At 36.5% G+C, this 23,787-nt stretch overlaps 1 protein-coding gene and 1 pseudogene across 6 annotated transcripts in view; one reads left to right on the top strand and one right to left on the bottom strand.

Annotated features, from left to right (window-relative positions):
* Positions 1-23,787, bottom strand: part of ZNF236 (zinc finger protein 236) — a 118,673-nt gene that overhangs the window by 46,826 nt on the left and 48,060 nt on the right. For all 6 annotated transcript variants that reach the window (XM_058557320.1, XM_058557324.1, XM_058557321.1 and 3 more), the window contains 4 exons: positions 13,075-13,347; positions 11,573-11,776; positions 3,231-3,372; positions 2,035-2,295 (listed from right to left, as the gene is read on the bottom strand). In XM_058557320.1, coding sequence (XP_058413303.1) covers positions 2,035-2,295; positions 3,231-3,372; positions 11,573-11,776; positions 13,075-13,347 — 880 coding nt within the window. The remainder of the gene's footprint in view (positions 1-2,034; positions 2,296-3,230; positions 3,373-11,572; positions 11,777-13,074; positions 13,348-23,787) is intronic.
* LOC131415490 (exportin-T-like) lies at positions 18,196-21,043 on the top strand (annotated as a pseudogene).

The raw sequence follows: 23,787 nt of genomic DNA, 5'->3' as shown, positions 1-23,787 counted from the left end.
CTCTTTCAAAGAGAAAAACAAGGAATTCAGTGAATGAATCAAAGAACTTAAAAAAACAGCTCAAACAATTATCTGATTAATAGGCGATATAATATCTAAGATATGAATGACCTATTCCTCTTTCTAAGATACTATGGTCAGACCCATACAAGCTCCACCATGTTTGATTCCAGAACCTTATGAATCTGTCAACTCAGAATTCCATTCTTAGTTCCAAACAAAATTTTTCTTCTTCATTTTCTGATATCAAAAATAGTTACTTCTCAACTACTTTTACCGAAGAAGGGGGAACAAAAATGCAATAAAAATAGGAAAGAATTAGAACATACATTGTCACACCTTTACCCTAATGGTGACTGTACAGCAACGTCATGGGGTTCACATACGTCTTCTCCACTAAGCCCCTAAAGGGGAGAAAATGTCTCTTGCATGGTAACTGGTGGAGGCTTGTTTTCCGTTTGTTTGCTTGGGTTTTATTTTCACAACTTTTACTACAGTAACCTTTTACACCTATTTTGAATGTAAGTATGGTATTTTAGGAATTTCTAACACTTCAAACAAAGGGATGAAACACTGGAGCTACTCTGTTCGCAGGCAGGTTCAAAGTCCTCACTGTCTATGAGAAAGAAACACCCAGCTCTGCCATATGACAACCCTGCCAGTCTTTAGATTGTCACCTCAGTCAAACAGTCATCTCCTAACGCAACTGTGGCACGTGTCCCTCAGTGTAACCTATAACAAAGTAGTGGCCAATGCAACACTTCATCTAAAAACAGCTGACCTACTTCCCAGAAATTATACCACTGGCCATTGAGTCCATAAACAGGGCCTTGAACCTGTACTCCCAACACTACCACACAAAGTACACTGCAAAGGCCTGGCTTCTTGACAGAGACAAATATTATTTACCAGGCTGCTGAGCAAGGTTGTACCCAAGCTCTATTCCTCGAAGCGTGGCACAGTGCTCAGGCATCCTGCTACAGCAAGTGGGAACACAGCATCCTCAACATCTACACACCCACAAATGCTCCAGTTCCCGAATGCACATGAAGCATATCATTTCCTCCACAAAATGCAGTAAAGTATAACTGGATATATAATTGGAAGAGTCCCCCATGTTGACACCACCATATTCCCTAGATGGTCTCGAGAAGCAGTTAAACTTCTCAGCTAACTAATCAACTGTACAAAATCAAGGAAGTCACTCTGTCAAGTGTGCTCAGGCATCCAGATGGATAATACCAAAACAACTGTTTCTCATAGTTAATGTATTCTAACATTTGGAGTTTTGTTTTGTAGGTAATATCTGGGCAGAGACATCGGGGTTAAAATACTGTCCAAAGTAAATGTTGTAGGACACAAGGTTCAAAATTCTTTTATGGTAGGCCTAGTAACTGATTTTCAAAATATCCTAGGATGTGGTCCTTTTATCCAGGCTTCCCATTACAATACAGAATTCTGCGGCTTCACAGAAATACCCACTGAATAAGCTCCATGTAGTCAGAATGCATCTCTGCAGGGCTCTCTGGATCACCTCCATTTAGAGATGAGAGAGTCTTCTAATCAACTAAAAATCTAAGTTAGCTTTAATGATGGATTTTCGTGATGGCTAAAACACATGTTCTTTTTAAGTCAACAACATAGAATAATTACCATTCAGAAACCTAGTGATATGCCTAGAAATCACCGGGTTGACTAAGAATTTCTTTTTTTGAAATCTTCACTACCTAATTATACTAGGCATAGTCTATTTAGCATTTCATCTATTATCAACTATCAGTTTCAAAAGAGAGCTTACAAAGCACTTAGCCCAATATAGACTACTTCAATATTATATTAAAAATAATGTTAATACTTTAGTCTGTGGTTCTCATTAGATCCTTAGACACTAATACAGAAGTTTATGTAGCCCATACACCTCAAGCTACAAGTAATTATACAGGAATCAAAGACAATTATTTCTTAAAAACACTCTCCACCACCATCTGGGAATTATAAAGATTATTAAAAAGTGACCATCAGAATAATACCTACCTATGGGTTTTCATGTGCTTTTTGCAATTTAGTGAGGTCTTAAATGTTTTCTGGCAATAGGGACACATATAGGGACGAAGGTCATTGTGAATACCCATATGTCGCCGTAAGCTACCACCAGTAGTGAAAGCTCCGTTACATATCAGACACTTGAAAGACTTGAGTCCAGTGTGCGTTCGGACGTGTGCTTTGAGCACTCCTGCAGAAACAAAGCCTCTTCCACACTGAGAACACTTAAAAGGCTTTTCACCTGTATGTGATCTAAAAAGAATAAACATTTTAATGAATGAGTAAGCTTCTTACACTTTTATAACGCTTTGTAATTTAGAACGCACTCTCGTACATTATTTCACTTGATCGTCCCTGGTTTAAGCTAAGCAGCCAAGACGCAGCTGTCCGCTTTCTACCAACGAGAACACCTGAGACTCGGGGTGCTCAAGTGACCGCCTCAAGTCACAGAGCTAGTCTACAACTGTGAATGAACTGGACCCCACGTCCTCTTCTGAGTTCGTTGCTTTTTAAATGACATCTCACTGTCTCTTGTGATCAAGTTTCTATTTTCTTTCCATTGGTGCTAGCACCAAGAATTAATCTAAACTCTGATGAATACACCTGAAAAACTGTTAAAGAACATAATTCCAATTAAAAAAACCAAGTACTTAGGCCAGCCTCATGGCTTAGCGGTTAAGTGCGCATGCTCCGATGCTGGCGGCCCGGGTTCGGATCCCGGACGTGCACCGACGCACCGCTTCTCTGGCCATGCTGAGGCCACGTCCCACATACAGCAACTAGAAGGACGTGCAGCCATGACATACAACTATCTACTGGGGCTTTGGGGGAAAAATAAATAAATAAATAAAATTATAAAAAAATAAATAAAATAAAATTAAAAAAAATACCAGTTAAAAAAAAAAAAAACAAGTACTTCCTTGATGTGTCAAGGAAATTGCAGATACTGAATTATAATAGTATAATTATACACTGAAATAAAATTCAGTGACAATTTCTGGGTAAAATATTTTAGTCGAGACACTAAAGAATAAAAATATCAATTATCAATAAATATTTTGGGGTCAAACGTGACATTTTAAATACCAAAAGCTAACACTACCATCCTTAATATTTCTTTAAGTCACCATTTCACTAAATCACTGTAATTATACTCAATTTCCATCTCTGAATCTATGTTACCTTACCTGATGTGTTGTTTAAGGTGGCAAGATTTTTTATATGCACGATGACAATAAAAACACTTGTATGGTCTATCTGCTTCATTTACAAAATTATTATTAAAATAACTTTGAAAAAACTGGTTTCTTGGAATAGGCTGGATAAGACCTACAAACCAAAAGAAAATCAGGAATAATTCACTGTCAATGCTACTAAAAAAGTTTAATGTCAAAAGGCATCTGCTTTACCCAGAAAGTGAAAATTCTGAGGAGTTAAAGTATAGATTCCAATGTTGCAATTAAATGCTATTTTAATTGTGTTAGGAACTGACTATTTAAAGAACACCTATCAGGAGATGCTTACATAGTTAATATAAGATAGATATTTTTTCAACATAAGGACTATCTATAATGTCATAGTTACTTCCCTTGGTTCTAGAACCAATTTTTAATGGATTCCTACATTTACTTTTTATATGAGCATTTGTTGGCATGGAATTTACCTAACTATATCCAAAATTTAGGTTAATCAGGATTTTTAATCCCTTACTTGTTCAGTATGAAGACTGCATACTAGGTACTATAATAAACTCAAAGGAGAAATGATTCTAACATGATCTTTTGTTCTAAAAAAAGTCAGCGTTTCATAGAAAGCTTATTAAAGGGATATTTGCAAATAGCAAAATTACTAACAAATATTTCAGGTTTTACATACTTTCAATAAATAAACAATTCCCTTAGGTTGACCACGTAATAAACATTTCTTGATCAAGCTATTGAGTAGCAATTCAGGACAAATGTACTTTTGAATTATTTAATATTTTCCTGGAACATTAAGAGGAAGACTCATGCTGTCATTCTATCTTGGCTGTTACTCCTCCTCCAAGGCAATGCAGCTATCTGCCAAGATTCTGGACTCGGCCCACAATCTCTCTCCTCTCTTAGCTGTACCATTAACTCCGACACAATGATTATCAATAGGCACCTCCTAACACACTGCTTTCCTAATTCTCTACCAGTCCAGGATACAGCTCATTCTTTGCTCTAAAACCTACTTCTTCCTCCTAACTCTCCTACTTGTACCTATGGAACACCCTTCTCCTAGTCACACAGGGCCAGGTATTTAAGAATCTTTGACAGCTCTCTTCTCTGTCTCGTTAAGTTTGTCATTTGCCAGTCCTGGAGATCGTACTTGTCCAATGTCTCTTAAACTTGTTTCCTCATTTCTATTTCTCTGCTACCAATCTCAAACAAAGGAGAAAAAAAATAAAGCTGAAGAGAATTCGATACCTCAGCTAAATCATATTGCTCATATATTAGACCTAACTAAACTGACCTGTACTTCCTGATGCTTGCAACAGAAGCTCATTTATTTTTCAAAGAGAATTCAAAACCCTCCCTTATGATTTGTGTATAATCCACACAGCAAAACCCTAAGAGCTGCCAAGCCTTTTCCCATTTCGCCAGTTTTTTGAGCAGTAACAGTACCATACGAGGACATTCTCCCTCCCGGCAGCTCCAACATCACTCTGTGCTTCAAGGCATTGGCTTGATTTTACCCTAATGACTCTTCTCTCCTGCCCCCACAAAAAAACTTCATCATTCAGTCCACCCCCACTACCTTCTCCAGGCCACACATACTAAATCTGATGTAGACAAAATGACATGCCTGGTGCTCAAAGACACAATGGCCGTACAAGGGCTGATCCTTTAAACCCAGACTCGTGTTCTCTCCTCTACATGGCTCTGTGAAATACTCATCTAGACAATGCCAGCCTCCCAAATGATTGTTCTACTCTACCTTCTCACGTCACTGACAGAAAAACATTTTTACTAAAGTAAGCCATGATCCTAACAGCAGTTTGCTCAGATACCTTCAATGGCTTACTATCAAGAACTTATTATTACAACTGCCCAGCTTGGCATTCCAACGCTGGCTCGTTCTTTCTATCCATATCTCTCCATCCATCCACCCACTATCTATCCATATATGCAGCTTCATCTTGTCCCTCTATATCATTAAGCTCTCCCTATTTTCTCAACAAACCCACACCTTCCCACCTCTACACTTCGACATTTCTATTTCAGCATTTGTCACTGCTTGCTCTCTTGTCTCTTTTCCCCACTCCACTGGGTATAGCTTCTTGAGCCTAGGACTTGCCCCATGGTCACGAACATAGCCATGGGCCAACATAACACCTGCCAAGCAGGACACATAAATATGACTGAGTAAATTAATGATCCCATTCCCAGTGTCTAGAAATTAGAGACTGAAGGAAAGAAACGTGCACAAATTCAAACGAAGATTATTTATTCATGGTCTTACAGTCAACTTTTATTGGACATCTACTGTGTTTATGGAACCATGTTAAGTGCTACGAAGAGAACAGAAAACTAATGTGAATATTCTCCAAAGTGGTAACTAAAATGAGTGACACCTCTGGGCACTACTAAGCTTATGAAACTGTAAAATTCAAATGCTCACTGTAGAAGGTCCTCTGATAATGCACAACAGCATATTAGACACAGTTATTTGGAATTTTATACAAATAGGTTCAATAACTGTTAGCAAAAAAGTACCAGTTAATTAAAGTTGTAAACTCAATATCTGATAAGCCATTTTCTTGCTCCTTGTTGAACTTAATGGAATGAATGGTTTCTAAGAAAAACGTAAATAAAAAAATTTAAAAACTCTCCTCCCACAACTAAAATGAACTGTACAAATATACAAATGTGAGAAATTTTGCATGTTTCATTAGACAAGATATACATTAAAAAGCAACAAGAAAGAAAAACATAGGAAAGTGAAATAATTTTAAGCAATTAGTTACATAAATTACATAAATTCACGGAAGCAGGTAAAATTAATGAAATTTACAAGGTAATTTTTAAAAAGCCCTCCAATGGTTGTCTTCTATCTGTTTCACAGGGAAAAAAATAAGGTAATTAAATGAGAAAACAAATTATTGCTTTTACCATTTCCCAAACCAAAAAAGAATATGCCTTATGGGGGCTGGGGAAGGGCTGCTGTTCAAAATGTTACCAACAGTCAGACTTGAAGGCCACTGATAAAATTAGGATCTCGGGAGACTTTCTCCTAGAGCTCTGCAGTATAGACAGCAAGCTCTCTAGATGGCACAATTGTGTGGTTCCGCAGGAGCAGTCAGGCCTGGACTCCTCCAGGCTTTAGGCCACACCTGATTTAGCACCTTTCAACACACGACCAACCATCCGCCTTGTCAGCCCCTGACATCCAGCCTTTGCTGAAGCAACCTCACACCGGAAAATGATCTAGAGACTTAAGACTGCCTATCTGCCCACGGATCATCCCTCCACTCTGTGTCACCCCCACCCTGGGCCAGGGTCCCCCCTCCAGCCACCTCCCTCTGCAGCAAACACCCCACCCAGCCCCCCATGTTCTCCTCCCAACTCTTTCGCCTGTGGCTTCTGGAAACTACATTCCATGATAAACAAATTCTCCATCATAAACAACTTCACAGAAATGTTTAGTTCATTATTTCTTCTCCAGAAAAGTAAGTCTCTGGTCAAACTGCTTCCCTTGAAGCTCTCACTCCTGACGACCCACTCTTTGAGTCTGCTGGGCCCCAGCCTCATGTCCTGGCCTGTCCTCAGTCTCCCAGTCTTTCACTTCCTTCCCAATCCTGCCTGTACTCCATGAGCCGAATCCCCTTATCCAACCCCTTGCCAATCCATTCTTATGCAACCTGCAAGTGCTCTGGCCCCTTCTCAAACAATTCAGAAGATCATAAATAGAAAAACAAAAGAACTTGCACAGTTACATCTCTCAGAGAAAACCATAGTTGACAGTTTGGTGTATACTCTAAAAAAGGAATTTGTTATGTACAAACATCAATGGGATCGACCATACACACTGTTATTACCTGTTTATACTTCATATATACGTCTAATGTCTTTCCAAGTCATTACATATGACACCATCCCCAACATGTCTGCAAGGAATTTCACTGTACCAAGGTACCTAGTTCACTTCATACACTTTTGATGGATATTTCAATTTCTATTTCTAACTGTGTATACTGTCACAATGTTGCAATAAACAATCTAGTGTATACAACTGTTACCTTAGTGTTTTCCCCCTAGACGTGCAATTATAATTCCTGGGGGGTATCCAGGCATATGTATTTTGAAACACATCTCCAGATGGTTCTAAGCCCTTTGCAAGAAGAGTTTGTGGGGCTCTACTTTGAGCTATTAAAGAAGTAAAATAACAGGCCTCATTTTTTAGATGCCTTATTTTTCACCTCTAATAATTTTATAAACACAGAGTTCTGTTAAAAAGTTAGGCTAATTATAAGATCTCAATCTTTAGAGAAAAAAAACTAAGTGTGATTAAACACACATAAAAGTCCTAACGGCCTCGGCTATATTATGTCATTTCTACTGGACTATCAGTCCTTAATATTTTTTTAAGGAAATTACTAATCTCAAAGAAAGGCATGAATAAATTTCAGTTAATTAATATGCCTTAAAAACAAACTAGAAACATCCTTAAAACTTCCTAAAATCCCTTCTACAGTAACAGAAGAAAAAGCTTTATCTTGTTATGGGGCTTGAGGAAAATACAACTTAGTTTTACAAAAGCTTTCATATAGTGCAATCAGTAAGAGAATGCAAATACTGCAAAATGACAAAATGATGACAAACATAACATATATTATATATAAGATACATAAGATATATAAAATCCTACATAAGATATATAAAATAAATTTGATATACTAGGTTAGACAAATGTGTTAGAGAAAAGCAAGATAAATGCACTAATATCAATATGATTAAAACATGAATATGAACTTGGAAGATCAATTATTACAGCCCTGAAGTTTAAAATAATAGATAACCAAACCCTGTCTCACTTCAATGAAAAGATATTTCAAACATTTATGCTACACAAAATGGAAAAATGGTGATACTACATTTACACACACACAGAGTCATATATAGAGAAAAAGAGTGATTGTTTTAAAAATAGGCATATCATACATATATATATATATGATTTGATAATCCAGAAGCAGCTACAGGTCAGAATATTTTGACCACCTTGAGTCCAATACTTCCCACGTTATTTTATTTAACATTTAGTTCTTGAATTACAAGAAAAAAAATTTAGAGTAGAACAGACTCTAAACACTAGTGAAATACAATCCCTAAAATGCAATAAACTGCACAATATTCAAGTTCAGTAAAGACTACTGGTGCTTGATATCAAGATACAGTGACTCTGAAAATCATGGTGTACTCTTCCATACTTCTGTGCACAGAATGCAGTGGTAATGGATGTGGGAAGGAAGTAAGCTTTACTGAACACAGCCCTGGTCTAGAAGTCAGAATATCCAGGTTCTAGTTCTACCAGGAGCAAAAACTAGTTGTACAACCTAAAAGCAATTTTATAACTCTTTACACCCCAGTTTTTACATCTGTAAAAATGAGGAATGAGGATGTAGAGAAGCTTTGGAAAGACTATTTTTAAGTTCCCATGCAGCTCTAAAAGTTTTTAAAAATATATCACTACTTAGTACTATACCATCCCACAGTGCTGCCTTAATATGCAGAGATTAAATTACTCTAATACTTTCCTAAGTGACAGTCTCGGTGGACAGCATATTGTGTTTTAAGTAACTATACTGAACTGGAACATCTCATCTCCCAATTAAGTCAACTAATTGTAACTAATCTATGCTAAAACCTCTGTCGAGTTGGTATCAAAATCTGTCCTCCAAAGGTTATTACAGTCATATAGCCCCCAAGGAGCTCAGAGTCTGAGAGAAGAGACAGACACAAATATAAATATCAATGAAGTTAAGCACGAAAACAAGTATTTACAATATTTTACAGCTTACAGTGTGAAGCCAACTCTACGAATCACTTCCCTCATGTGTCTTGCTCAGCCTAGACCAAAAGAGAATTCCACTTCCACTAATTTGGTCTAAGACGCAGGCATCTGTGAAGCCAACAAGCAAAATGTATCCCGTTGTAACCTTGGAAAAAGTCTAGAGATTCAGGACTCTCATTTAACTCAACTAAGGATTCATAAATTTAAAGTCAAGAAACCCATAGGTGTTTAACTTGACTCATGGCAACCTGAAAAAATTGGTAATTTGAGGGTAACCCTCAAGCATGAAGCATAATTCTAGGAGCAATAAATAAATGTTTAATCTGTCCTGACTTTTAGAGATTTTTCTGCATTTCAGGAATAACACACTGAGAACCTATGGACTATGGTGAAGATTAAATACATATTAAGTGAAATTGGTCTGTTGTTTTGTCAGCTACCAAAACTGCACAAGAATATCAAAGCATTTTAACCTACCATAGAAATTTCGACCAGTTTCTATGCTCTAAAAAATTAAATACCCTAAGAATTATAGCTCCCAGAAACCTTAGTAGAACTCATACATAAAATCAGAGACTAGTATTTTGGAGAGGATGATCTTTAATTAGTTGTCTGTTTTTTTGGGGTTTCCATTTCTTCTAGAGTCAATTCTAATAAGTACATTATTCTAGAAAAGATCCATTTCAACTAAATTTTCAAAGGTAGTCGCAAAAAGTTGTAGAGTTTTTGCAAACAATTTTTATCTCATTTGTATCTGTGCTTATAGCTCATTTCTCATTCCTAATATTATAGATGTTTTCTCAGTTTTTAGTGTACTAGTGACATAGCAAGTTATCTGTTTTACTATTTACTTAAAACTATAAAATCATTTAAGGTCACTAGAATTTTGTCTTCTAGCTTAAATTCTTTTATACTTATTAATTCCCTTTCGCTATTTTCATTTTTCTAGCTTTTTTTTTAAATAAGTGGTTTTATTTATTTATTTGTTTATTTATTTATTTATTGTGAGGAAGATCAGCCCTGAGCTCACATCTATGCCAATCCTCCTCTTTTTGCTGAGGAAGACTGGCCCTGGACTAACATCTGTGCCCATCTTCCTCCACTTTATATGGGACGCCACCACAGCATGGCCTGACAGGCGGTGCATTGGTGCACGCCTGGGATCTGAACCCAGGCCACCAGCAGCGAGGCACGAGCACTTCCGCTATGCCACGGGGCCGGCCCCTTTCTAGCTTTTCGAGTTATATATTTTATTTATTTTCATGTTTTCTTATTTTTTAGTAAGAAATACTTCTTAAAAGTCTTAATTTTTCTGATGACAGCTTTGGTCCATCCAATCTGTTTATATAATGCTCCCATTTGTAGTATGTAATTGCAGTTTTGAGTCTTTCTTTTCCATATAATTAAATTTTAGATAACTATTTTCTATCAATGTTTTCATTGAACTGAAATCAAAGATTGTATCCTATACAATACCTACTTCTGAAAATTTGAAATTTCTCTATGCCCTAGAATGTGATCAACTTCTATTTCATGCATATTTTTAAAAGTGTGTATTTTAGAGTAAAAGATTCTATAAAGCTATTAAATCCCCCTTTTTATACATATGCTTCAAATCCTCTTCAGTTTCACTGTGTTCAGTTAAATTGGTCTAATGGAGGATTTCTCACTATACTTCAGAATTTGAACATTTCTCCTTTCTTCTAATTGCTTGGTTTATACATTTTGATGCTATATTCCTAGATACATAAAGGTTCGTGATTGTTGATCATCCTATTAGTGGACTATAATGTATATTAATCTACAATCTCTTTATACCATTTAAGCTTTATTTATATTAAATTATATTTCATTTGATGTTAGTTTTGTTCATAGACTGGATTATCTTGTCTAAGACAATGATGAAATATAGGAACTGCATAAAAATGTAAATTCTCACACAGAATTTAATGAGGTTTCCTTAATTTGTTCTAGCACTTACAAAAATCATTTTTATGAAGATTCTCATAAGCAGTGTTTTCTTTTTAGTTAAAAAAATCACAATTTACTTTGATTACAATAACATTGAGCCTAAAAAGAACTTAAAAGTGGGTAGTTTTTCTTTTTAATCCAAAGATTAAAGCGGCCCAAATAATAATCAATTACACATCATGTAGGGATTTAAGACGAAGCTAACCAAGTGGACTGTGAGTTTCACATACAGAACACTTGTCTATTTTTGGTGTCTCCAGTGAGGTAAGAATTTTTCTTCAGTGAAGACTTATATACTAATATCTTCACTTACACACTATTTCTCTCTTAACCAAGAACATAATTTGATCAGTAGTTTAGACAGAACTAGGATTTAATTTTGATTGTGGAACAAACTGGCCCATAACACAAAACAATGTTTAATGAAAACTTTATTAACACCATGCCCCAAACGATTTAATTACGGAGAACATAATACTTATATAGCCTTTGTAAGGTACCACAGGGAAGAAAATCTTACCTACGTCAGTTATGAGAATTGGCTCTTGCAAAGGAATATCAGGGACTGGAACGTTCGCCTTGCCGACACGAACCTTTGCAGGTTTTCGCTGGTGCCTCATCTTCCTTAGCTCCGTGTGTTTAAAGTGGGAAGCAATGTGAGTCTTCCTATGGCCTGAGGTTCGAAATTTTTTGTCACAGTGAGGACAAGCAAAAGGTCTGACTCCTAATAAAAATAAAAGTACACAGTAGACTTATTTCAAGGAAATGCATCTTAACAGTTAATGCCAACATAAAATTCTGGTATTTTAATACTGATTTGAATATTCAATTTATCATTTCATGCTTATAATTTCATGGATATTTTAGTTATTTTCCCTTGTTTGAATACAGTGTATATTAGAGATGTTAAGGCACATAATAAGAGCATTTTAGTAAAAAAAAACTTACTATTTTCAGGAGAAAGGCTTACATTATACAATACGGATATTCAGACAAGTAGTCCTCAAGAACACTGACGTGTGTAAGACTGCTCTCTCTCACGTCGCCATCTGCACAGTGGAGCAGCACTGCCTGCTTCCAGGCCGGCTGCAGGGACTGGACATGCTCACCCGTAAACAGCACTCGGCAGTGCCAAGGACTGAGTACACAGCACTGAGTGTAGTCGTTACTGATTATAAATAATGCTGCTGCTGCTGCTGCTGACAGTAATAATATCCTCTTAATCCTCTACTATTGCTTCTCTTTTCTGAAGGAAAGTCCCTCACTTACAATTTTATTGGAAAATGAAAATGCAGATTCCAAAGAAGGACACAGAATAAAACCGACTAATTTCAGCTTTTTCAAATACTCATCCATATGGCCAGCTCAGCCCAGGAGCCCTGAGGGGCTCGGGGAAGTTACTGTTAATGGGTAAGGGGTTTCTTTTGGGGATGATGATAAAAATGTTCAAAAAATCAGATAATGGCATGGGTTGCACAATTCTGAACTTAATACTTTCAAACTTGAATTTTATCTCAATTAAGCTGTGTAAACAAAACTGAAGCCTGAATATGAACATTTTCATGCCTTACTATTGATGACAAAATATCTGAAAGGTAGAGTAGTTATTAAGGTTTCCCTCCCTGCATAAGTCCTCAACACAAACGGTCCGGCTGAAGGATGTCCCGAAAACCCAGAGGTCTTCATACACTGCAGAAGTGTCTCTTCTGAAAAAGGCCCACCTAGTCTAACTCTACACCTGGTCGCCCACAGTAGGCTCTGTCTTCACTCTCTGCACGTCTGTGTGCGTTCATGAGTGGTACTGTTTAACGCCTCCCTCATTAAGCCATCAGCTCCATGAGGATCAAAGTCACCTCGACTTTCTTTACCAGTATATACCTCATGCCGAGCCTACAGAACGTAACCAAAAATACTTATTAAAGAAATAAAAACGGAGCGTTCGGAGCGTTCGGCTATTCTCTGCAGACCCTGCTGTCAGTCGGCCCGCGGAGCGAGGGAAGGGCCCGAGAAGCCCCTCGGCACCTGTGTGCAGGCGGATGTGCACTTTGAGGCTCCCGGAGGTGGAGAAGCTCTTCATGCAGTACTGGCACTTGAACGCCTTGATGCCCGTGTGCGTTTTGATGTGGGCGGTCAGCGTGCTCTTCACGGCAAAGGCCCGGAAACACTGCGGACACTTGAAGGGCTTCTCGTGGGTGTGGATGCGGATGTGGCGCACCAGATCGCTGGGCTTCCGGAACTCCTTGGTGCAGTAGGGACACACGTGCCACCGAACGCCATTCTCCTCGCGGATTGAACCTGGAGCAAAATTTAAACAGCAACAGTCCAGCTTGGCCTAGAAACTGTATTATGCCAAATATTAAGGTACTTTAATGTCTTTCTAGGGTTAAATTAAAACAGCACACCATACAGATGAAAAGCTATATACTTTTTGCCACAGCAGAAGATATATGATTATGGAAAAAGTTGAAATTTGCATAATCACTGAAATCATTGAGGACTATGATTTAATCTTGCAGAAAATCCTAACAGTCCCACAAGAACACAAATCATAGCCTGTGAGAGAGAAGAGCGCTAACTGACAAGCAATGAGACATAAATCAGGAGTCAGCCCACTGTGAATGTGAGTAAAAGCAGATGTGATCAAATGACTCCAAAAATAACTCTGAGAACATGAAGAGAGGGAATGAGGTTGGAATAAGCATTGTTTGAGCCCATCTGATATCACTAATAAAAAAACACTACAAATGCAAATAATTAGGAAATAGTAAGTCCTTATGCTATAAAAGGGAATTTACAAATAGTTAAGACAAAGAAATAGTATATATGACACAAACGAGTTCATGATCAAATATAAAAGATTCTGTTTTGTAACTTGAAATATTAGTATTTACCTTTGAATCAGGTTTAAAATTATTCCTATCAGAAGAAAAATCACAAGCAGAATTCATGAAAACATAGTAAGTACAATGATTTCTAAAATATAAAAGTTAAAAAAAATAATTCAGCAGAATAATTTTTTAGTTTTTTAAATGTTTTCTTAGATATATTCATCTAAAATTAAATAGGAACCTACAATAAGGTAAAGAATCCACTTGAAATCAAAAATATTTTGGCCATGTTAATGAAATTCATCAGAAAATTTTAACTATTTAGCTGTGTCTGTACAGACATAGTTTTATTACGGAAAAAGAAAATCTGTTTCCTTCTCTTTGTCATCAATAAATACAAGGAATTCTCCTTATGTGCAAGTGAATCTGTAAGAGAAAATGTATTTTCCTGAATATAATGCTCTTTGAAGACTAATTAACATGAGAAAGGAAGTCAGGAAAAAGAATGAAAAACAATGTTTTTCTAAAAAGTGATACAATGGAAACAAAGACAAAGAGAGGGAACATACACAAACCACGAGGGGAAAAAAGAGTAGAAACAAGGAAATGGTTTTCAAAGTGAGAGAAAGACATTTTATGGTGATATTGCTTATATTAAGGAAGTCTAAAACTTAAGAAAGCTTAAAACTAATAGGTAAAAATTCAGAGAAGTGCAATAATTACCTAAAGGTCTTATCATGACAAGTCAAAAAAGCAAGGTATAAAAAGATGAGAGAGAACTATAATATCTATTAGCTAAAATTATAAAATCATCCCCCAAAATCAGATTTTTCCAAACAAAAATGAAAATATATCTTTAATTACATAAGATGACATAATTTAAGACTGTCACTATGTTCTAATTATTTCTGGGAATAGACAGGAATAGAGACTACAAACCAGCAGCCCTGAAGCTGTCTCCAAATCTGGCCTGCATATGTTTGGTTCAGCCCACACGTGTGACAAGAAGAAAACTGAACCCAGATTTCCGACCCTTTGACAAACTGAAAGGTCTGGAAAACCAGATCTGCACTCCCACACGGCAACATACCCTGGTGCTGGGCAATAGCTTTGCTCTTCACATATATTAATACATTTAAAAAGAGAAACACATAATAATCTTCAATATGAAAAGGCATTTACTAGAATTCAACATCTAGTTTTAACTTTCAAAAAACTGTCTAAAAACAGGAGGAAGTGAATAAAACATATCTCAATATGACATTTGACTTAATAGGAAAACACTAAAAGAAATCCTGTTAAAGTCAGGGAAAGTCCACTATCACTGCCATTAGTTTATCGTGTTCTAGAGATACTAGCCAATGAAATTAGATAAGATAAAGAAAATACACAGTATAAACTATAAAGAAAAAGGTAAAATCATTATTTACAAATGATATAATTATATATCTAAAAAAACTAAAACTCAGAAAGAGGCCATTTTAATACATGAAAATCAACATCCTTCATATCTACAAATACAGTCCAGATGAAAATTTTAAAATACTACTAAAATATATGAAAAAAAAAGAAGATCTGAATAAATGGAAATGCATATCTTATTCTTTGGTACAAAGACTAATAGTTATAAAGCCATCAATTCTCCCTGGTTAAGTCACTAATATACAAATACCAATAAGACTCTTTTAGAACTAGAGTTTTGGAACTTTAGCAGATGATTCTTAAGTACATATGAAAAAATAAATATATGATAATAGTCAAAAATACACTTAAAAAAAAGTATAACGAGAGAGGACTAGGCTTCCTAATTATTAAACCACACTATTAAAGCAAAAACCACTTGGTACCAGAAAACATGAATAAAAAGACAGGTTAGTGGAGTAGAATAAAGTCCAGAAAAGACCCATATAGGTTTGAGAGTATAATATATGATAAAGGTGGCACTGTATTTCAGTGGGGAAAATATGACTTATTCAATAAATGAGATCTGGACAGCTGGGTGCCCATCTGGAAACAAAAAAATAAAACTGAGTCAGAAATTTAATTTCAAGTATGAAACTATAAAAGTTTTAGATAAAGAGGTTATTATTCTACAATGTCAGTGTTGAAGGCCAAGTATTACACAAGTCCAGAAGTAATGAAACATTGACAACTTAGGCTATATAAAAACAAAACATTTCTCCCCATTTGGCCATATAAAAACAAAATACCTCTCCCTTTTAACTCAAAAGGCTAACAAATTAGAAAAGAACATATGCCACAAATCTAGCTCCCCAAATACTATCACCCTTTATGTATCACAGCAAATAAAAATCCAGAGTCAGTTAATGGAAAAATGCTCTTTAACATGAAAGGCTGCTCAACCTTACTCCTTGTGAGAAAAATTAAATTAAAACTACACTAAGAAAGCATCTTTTAACCTACCAGATGGGTAAAAAGGATTCCACAATTTTGATAACAATCTCTTCAAAAAGCTGTGGTGAAGCTTCACATTGTTGTTTACAATACATGGTTTCTGGGAGTGTAAATCAATAAACTCCATGAAAGGAAATCAGCGATATTTACCAAAATGTTTAAAGTATGTACAAAATATTTTTTCTTTTGTTATCAAGCACATTAGTGACACAAATAATAAAATTTGAATAGGGTCTGTAGACTGGACCAATTTTAATAACTTGATGTTGCTGACTGCACTATGGTTATGTAAGACAGTGTCCTTGGTCTTAGGAAATACACACTGAAGTATTGAGAGTTACAGGGGTGTTATATCTGCAAGTCACACTCAGAACAGTCAAGGAAAATACAGTTAAAGAGAAAGCAAACGTAGGAAAATGTTACTATTTGGGGACACTAGATGAAAAGCATATGGGAATTTTTTGTATTGTTTTTGCAACATTTCTGTTAAGCCTGAAATTATTTCAACATTATAACCTTAAAACAATCTTTACAGAACTTTACAGAACTTCTCCTTCGAAACCTCTGACATTTCCAGAAATGAACCCTACAGATACACATGTGAAATGACAGAGCTACAGACTGATCTACCGCAGCATTGTTTGTATCAGCAAGATTACAAATAACCTAAATATTATTAAATTATCCATAAAATGGGATGCTATTCAGGAATTTTGTAAAATAAAATATCAGGTGGAAAAAAGTAAACCGTAAAATAATATATATAGTATGCCACTCATCCTGCTAAAAAAAAATAATATATATAACAATAGGCCTATGCTTGTTTAAAGGACACAGAAGACCGCAGTGACAGTGGCTGCTCTGGGTATGGGTGCGTAGAGAACAAGAATGAGCTGGGGACTTTTCACTGTATACCATTTTGTATCTTTTGAATTGTGTGGCATGAGCAACTTTCACCTATTTAAAAAATAATTTTAAAATATATGTATTCATTAAGAACTTATTGTGCATCAGGCACTGTTCTACCATGGATTTTCTCCCTCAGTTCTCTTCCATTTATTCTATCATTGCCTCATTTTACAGATGAAAAGGCTGACATTTTAAAGGTTAACTCACTTGCCCAAGGTCAGAGGCCAGTAAATGGAAGAGTCAAGGCGCATACTGAGGTCTGTGCGATTCTACAGCCTGAGCGCAATTTTCTCAGAAAGGTCTGTCCTCCCAGCTTTACTTTAAGGAGAACATTTACCACGCATTTACGAGGTGGCGAGTACCATTCAGGGCATGCCCCCACCCTTGAAGAGACTAAGGTGTGGCAACACAAGCATGCATGTACTGTAGAGCATGAGACATGCAAAGACAGCGCCGATTCATCCCACAGGGAGAAGAGCACTCAAAAATGCTGCCTACGTGACAGGAGCCTCTAGCTGAGCTTCAGAAGGCCCATCTTTGATTGCCAAGAAGGACGTGACTTGAGGTACATTTACCAGGCAAAGGAATAAGCAAAAGCCACGTATGAAGTTCCAGAAATTTAGAGTTCAATATGGCCAGAGTGTGAGACATCTAGTGGGAATCAGCAAAAGTTAGAGCTTGAGAGGCAGACAGGGTGAGATGAAGGAGAGCCTTACATGCTGCGGGAAGGTGTTCAGCAGGAGAGAAAAAGGCCTAGACGTGTCCTCCTCACTCTTCAATCAGTTTCCACACAAGAGAAGGTGCCAGGGGATGCAGCCAGCTCTGTCTGCAGCGTCAGCTATGGCCGCCGCAGAGGACGAGGGCAACAAGGTGACAAGGACCTGGCCAGTGCAGGTGGGAGGCAGACAGAGTGACAGGGAAGATACTTGTTTCTGGGGGATCAGAGGGGCACACCTATTATAGTTAGACAATTCCAAGTAGAACAAGAGGGATGGACGGACAGCCTTCTTTAGGGCTAAATCCAAATGCTGATTCAGACTTTAGACAAAGGGCTCAGGCAGTTAAAGATTTCCCCAGATGCCTGGCAGGTGTGTGCAGAAGTTCCATCCCAGAGGACATACAGTGTTAGTCACAGAAAGCTGTTCTGCTTTCAAGAACTAGAACATCGAGTTAAATACAAATATTTAGATCTAACTACTGTTCAACAACTAACTAGGGAGACATTCATATCCTGGGCTTCAAGTTCAGATGCTGAATCGCCAACCAGAGATGAGCTTTATATGAAATAAAGCAGCCCAAGTCTTCTCCTTGCTTTTTGTTACAGAATATCTCACTAACTGGCCCAAGTTTGGTTGGTTTTTTGTTGTTGTTGTTGTTGACATTCTCTCAGCAGTGGACCTGAGTCCTAGGGAGTAGATCTCTACCTCAGAATCCTCATTGCTACTGATTCAGTCTGTGGGTTGCGATGTGGTGCCTACATCTGAGGAAGCAGTAGGAATACTCTAATAAAAGATACCATGTGGGAACAGTGCATTCCAAACCTAGTGGAGTCATGGTACCAAATCCCACAAAATTATCAGTATACTAATTCAGAAGTGACATGTCAGTGCCTTAAAGTAGGTAGGCTTATGTCCCTTTATGGATTTATCCTTATAACCAACGATGGGTTTATAAATATGCTATTAGGTCATATGCCAATAGAACTTCTACAGTAAGAAGCATGTGATCATGTATTTGAAATTGTACATAAAGGAATAGACTCTGTTGATAAAATGAAACTAGTATAATTTTTGTGTCAAGCATAACAGTCTACTGGGTTTTCAGCATTGACCAGGGAGATGATGGTGACTTCCTGGCCAGATTTTCTAAGCTAGAAATGGAAGAGTCATCAATAGGTAGCTGGACTAAATTAATTAAGAATGGGGACATCAAGAATGCTCAAGAGGCACTGCCAGGTATTGAAACAAAAGTGGTGCTACTGTTGCAGCTACTAATTCATGAGGATGATGACATCTCCTCTAACATTATTGGGTTTTGTTATGATTATCTTCATGTTTTGAAACCACATACAGTGCTCTCAGATTAGCAAAAGCTAATGTAGAGGCAATTATGTTGGCCACTATGAAAAAACTGACTTATGATGAAGAACGTAATTTTGAAATTGAGGGTGAAGATGAAGGCATGTTTGTAGAAAATAGAAAGCAACTGAAATTATTGTTGGACACGCTTGCTCAAGTTTCACCAGTGTTCCTGCTGGATTCCGTTGGCAGTCTTCAGTTCCACATTGAAAATTGGTGGACTGCAAGGTTTATGGAAGTTGACGTGGCAATAAAATTGCTATATATGTTGGCAGAAGCTCTTCTCATGGTGCTCACTTCTCAGGTGATGATTCAAAAGCATGTTTTGCAGACTGTGAAGTGAACTTGGGTAACATCAGGAGTTAGTTCCTATCAGCACACATCCGTGACAGTAGAGTTGTTAGATGTGAAGTTTTCACAGTTGAATCACAACACATGCCATGTGTACCAATGGCTTTCTTGAATCACGGGAGTCTGCAGCATTCGAGTGCAAAAGTACAGAGCAGGACCACTTACCTGTTTTCTAGATTTGTCGAATCTCTCAACAAAGGAATCCTTTCATTGAGGATATTCTGAATAGAATACAAGATTTATTAGAGCATGCTCCAACTGAGAATGGTTACCAATCCTTGTTGAGCAACAATGATCAATTACTTAATTATGAGAGAGCTGGAGTGCTGGTTGTTAATGGTGAATAACCAGCAGACAGGAAGCAAGCAGTAATGAGGGATCTGTTGACTTCCACTAATGGAGAAACTTAGAGTTCTGTTAGAAAAATGGATGCTGGCACAAGACGAAGAAAGGCAGGCATCTCTAGCAGGCTGTCTCAACCATGCTGTGGGATGTGCCAGGGGAACCAGCAACACTTTCTGCAGCAAGCACCGTGAAACAATGTGGCTCTTCCAAAGTTTATCTGGACTGTTTACAGACATTCTTGCCAGCCCTCTATTGTCCCTTTATCCTTATAAAAGGATAGTCTCAGAAGTGGAGTTCACACTTTCCTTCATTGCGTGATTATTTGCCTAGAGAAGGAAGTTCTTCTGTTCATCCCATCCTCCTCAGAACACATGCTCAAAGACTGTGAAGCAAAAGGCCTCCAGAAGTGCATTCCTCTTATCAACCAGATAACAGCCAAATTTAAGATACAGGACTGTCTTTACAACAGATGTTCATGCCTCTGCTTTATGCAGTTTTTGAAGTGTTGCTCCAACAAGCAGAAGAAAATGACCAGTCTGCTGCTTTAGAGAGGAGTTACTTTGCTTCCCTGCAAATAGTCACAGACAGTGGAATGAGCGAAGTCAGAGCAGAGCAAGATGCAGAGGATGTCGAACAAGTGCTGGTCACTGTTACCCAAGGAGCAGTCAAAAATCCAGAGAAACCCAAGAATCTCACAGAAATCAAAGCTGACAGAACTCCGGGGAGGTGAAGATGGACCAGTGGGATATGCTGATTTTGTTTATAAGCCCAGTGCCTCCACGTATTTCCCAGCACCTTTACAACAAACCTCTGATCTGGCAGATGCACAGACAGTATAGGCTTTGCCTATGTGTGCAGAGACACTGGGAATAATCCATCTCAAACAGGGCCCAGAACGTGTTCAGTATCTTCAACAAGAACATCTGCCCTCCTTGCAAGTAGCTCCACAAATAATTCAGGAGTTTTGGCAAGCACTCCAATAGGCTGATACTAAAATTCTTAAAAATGATTTAAAGGTGTTCTTCTGGAGAGCAAAGCCCTAAGGACTGAATCTCCCTGTGCCTACTTCATTGTTAGGAACTCCAGTTAATTTATAAAGAAGCAGTTTTCCTGTGGCATTCACACTGGTCTTTTTAACAGCGCTTTGAGTTTATTGCAGTATATGTAATTGGGATTTTTCTGTAAAATGGGTGTAATTTTCCATAAATATAGGTATATGACAACAGGAGAAGTTGCTTCTATGCTGACTCAAACTGTTCTATATAAAAAGGCTGTTAAAACATACAGCCGAGTTATCCTAGTATTTTAATTTTTTTATTTGAAACTTTAAATCAAGTCCTTTATAAAGACCATAACTGTGGAAAACAGTGTATTTTTTAAAAAATTGCTAATTATAAAACATTTGAAAATTTTAATTTTCTTTCATGTGGGCAGACACATAAAGTATGGGGGGAATACAATAATCAAAACTAATATTTTGTAGATAGCAATTACATCTCTTTAAATTGTTTCTACACCAATTGTATCATAAGGATAGAGGAAGAAAAGGCATTTGATAACAATTAACATAAAGAAGGAAACAAAAAAATCTTAGAAAACTAATAATTGAAAGGAAATTCCTAAATCTGAAAGGTATCTATGTAAAACCTATAGTAAAAAGCCAAACTCAAATTACAAAACATTAAAATCATCTCCTTTGAAAATCAGGATGGAAGCAGACCACTAACACTTCTACACAACGCTGTATTAGAAGTCCAAGCCAACATAACAAGAAGAGAAAAACTATCATTATTCATATACAATTAATTATGTACATAGAAAACTTAAAATAATCTACAGACAAATTGCTACAATTAATAATAGAAGTTAACTGGTTGCTGGATTCACAATCAATATACAAAAGTCAATTATTTTTCTATGTACCTACAAAAAACAGAAGATGCAATTTAAAAATAGTTTGGAGGAACAACAAAATAAAGTAAAAGAATGAATCTAATAGAAGACTTGCAAGAGCTTTATATAATAAAAGACACCAATAGGAAGAGAAACATGTTCTTGAACATGAGACACTGTATTTTAAAGATACCAACTTTCTCAAAACACAAGACCAAGATAATCCTGAAGAGAATGAAAGATAAGATCCATCTTATGTATTTCAAGAGTTATTATAAAATAATGGAGACAGTGTGACATTGATATTAACACAGACAAACAGATAAATCTAACAGAACTGAGAGCCGAGGGCTAGACGTACACATAGAGGAAAAGTAGATCTATAACAAAACTGGCATTACATATTTGAGAAGAAGAAACAGATTGTCCAATAAATGGTGCCAGACAACTAGTCACCACACAGGAAAAATAAGATTTCAATGTTACCTCTCAGCATACATAAAAATAAAGTCCACATGAGTCAATAAATTAAATGTGAAAGGCTAATTTTTAATACTTTTGTTAGAACATATGGGAGAATTCAACATGGGTAAGGGAGAGATTTCTAAATGAAAGACAAAATGCACAAACTATAAATAAAAAGCTTGATCAATATAGCTGCATTAAAAGTAAGAATCTCTATTCATCTATTCATCAAAAGACACCTTAAAGAGAGTGAAAAGAGAAGATATTTCTGAAGAAGTTATTTGAAACACATATAAACAACAAAGAAATAAAATCCAGACTATATAAAGAACTCCAACAAATCAATAAGAAAAAGATAATCCAACAGAAAAAGAGGGATCTACGTGGAGAGAGAGTAAATGGATTTTCAGGTCCCTTCTAAAATTTAAATCTGGGTAACAGGATAGTTGAATTTTACTCTCGTGACCTGCACAGCAATTTTGTGTGTGTGTGACTACAACCAAACACACCCTTATCCAAATGTTTGATTTGCATAAAATGATAGTTATATACCAACAGAATTTAATGCTACAAAATTTTTTAGATAATTTTTAACATGGAAAGCACCTGAAATGAAATTGTTGAAATGATCCCTAGAGTAGGAAGTGCTCCTACGTCACATGAATCTAACTTAACACTCCTTTTGCTTCACCTCATTTAATTAATACTTGGTTCTCTTCCTTCCAGCTCAGTAAAGCCTTACCTGCTCACTGTGGCCCACTGACTTGTCTTATCTCTAAACTCAGAGTACTTCTTTAACTGACCAATCGTTTGACAATATGCCTCTGTAATCTTTAAACTGTTCCCCATTGCTATGCACTGTCCATGCAATGACCCTACAACTACACCATAAACTCCTAGTAGGCAGTTTCCTCTGTAATACTTGGATATTATACAGGGTGTTACATCATATTTATACATAATGAATATTCAGCTCAAAACCAGATTACCATTAAGAAAAGGTCAAAGGTTTTAAGTACAGATAATATTTATATTTAATTATACATGACAAATAATCCAAAAGAGAACATAAAGAAAATCTCATAAACTGTGACTATCTTACCATCAAAGAATTCTAGACAAATCAGATAAATCATGGAATGTTCAAACTAAATTCAACTACATCCAAATCAATAATAAGAATGTTTTAAAGTTTTTCTAAACTTAAAAGTTTACATAAAAAGTGTAAAATAATACAGAATAACAAGTAATTTATCTGAACCATGAATATAAAAATCTTTATTCACAACATAGACTCCCTAAAAGAGAAAGAAAAGCAGGAGTAAAAAAAAGGCTAGTCTCTTGAAGTATTCAAGGTAGATATAAAAATCCAAACATGTTCATGCAGGTTATTTTTAGAAAAATTACAAGCTTGCAAAGGTTCTCACCAAGAATAAGCTTATACTTAGTTT

This window comes from Diceros bicornis, chromosome 16 (assembly GCF_020826845.1).
Source record: "Diceros bicornis minor isolate mBicDic1 chromosome 16, mDicBic1.mat.cur, whole genome shotgun sequence".
NCBI classification, from domain to species: Eukaryota; Metazoa; Chordata; class Mammalia; order Perissodactyla; family Rhinocerotidae; genus Diceros; species Diceros bicornis.
This window is presented reverse-complemented; position numbering and strand designations above follow the sequence as displayed.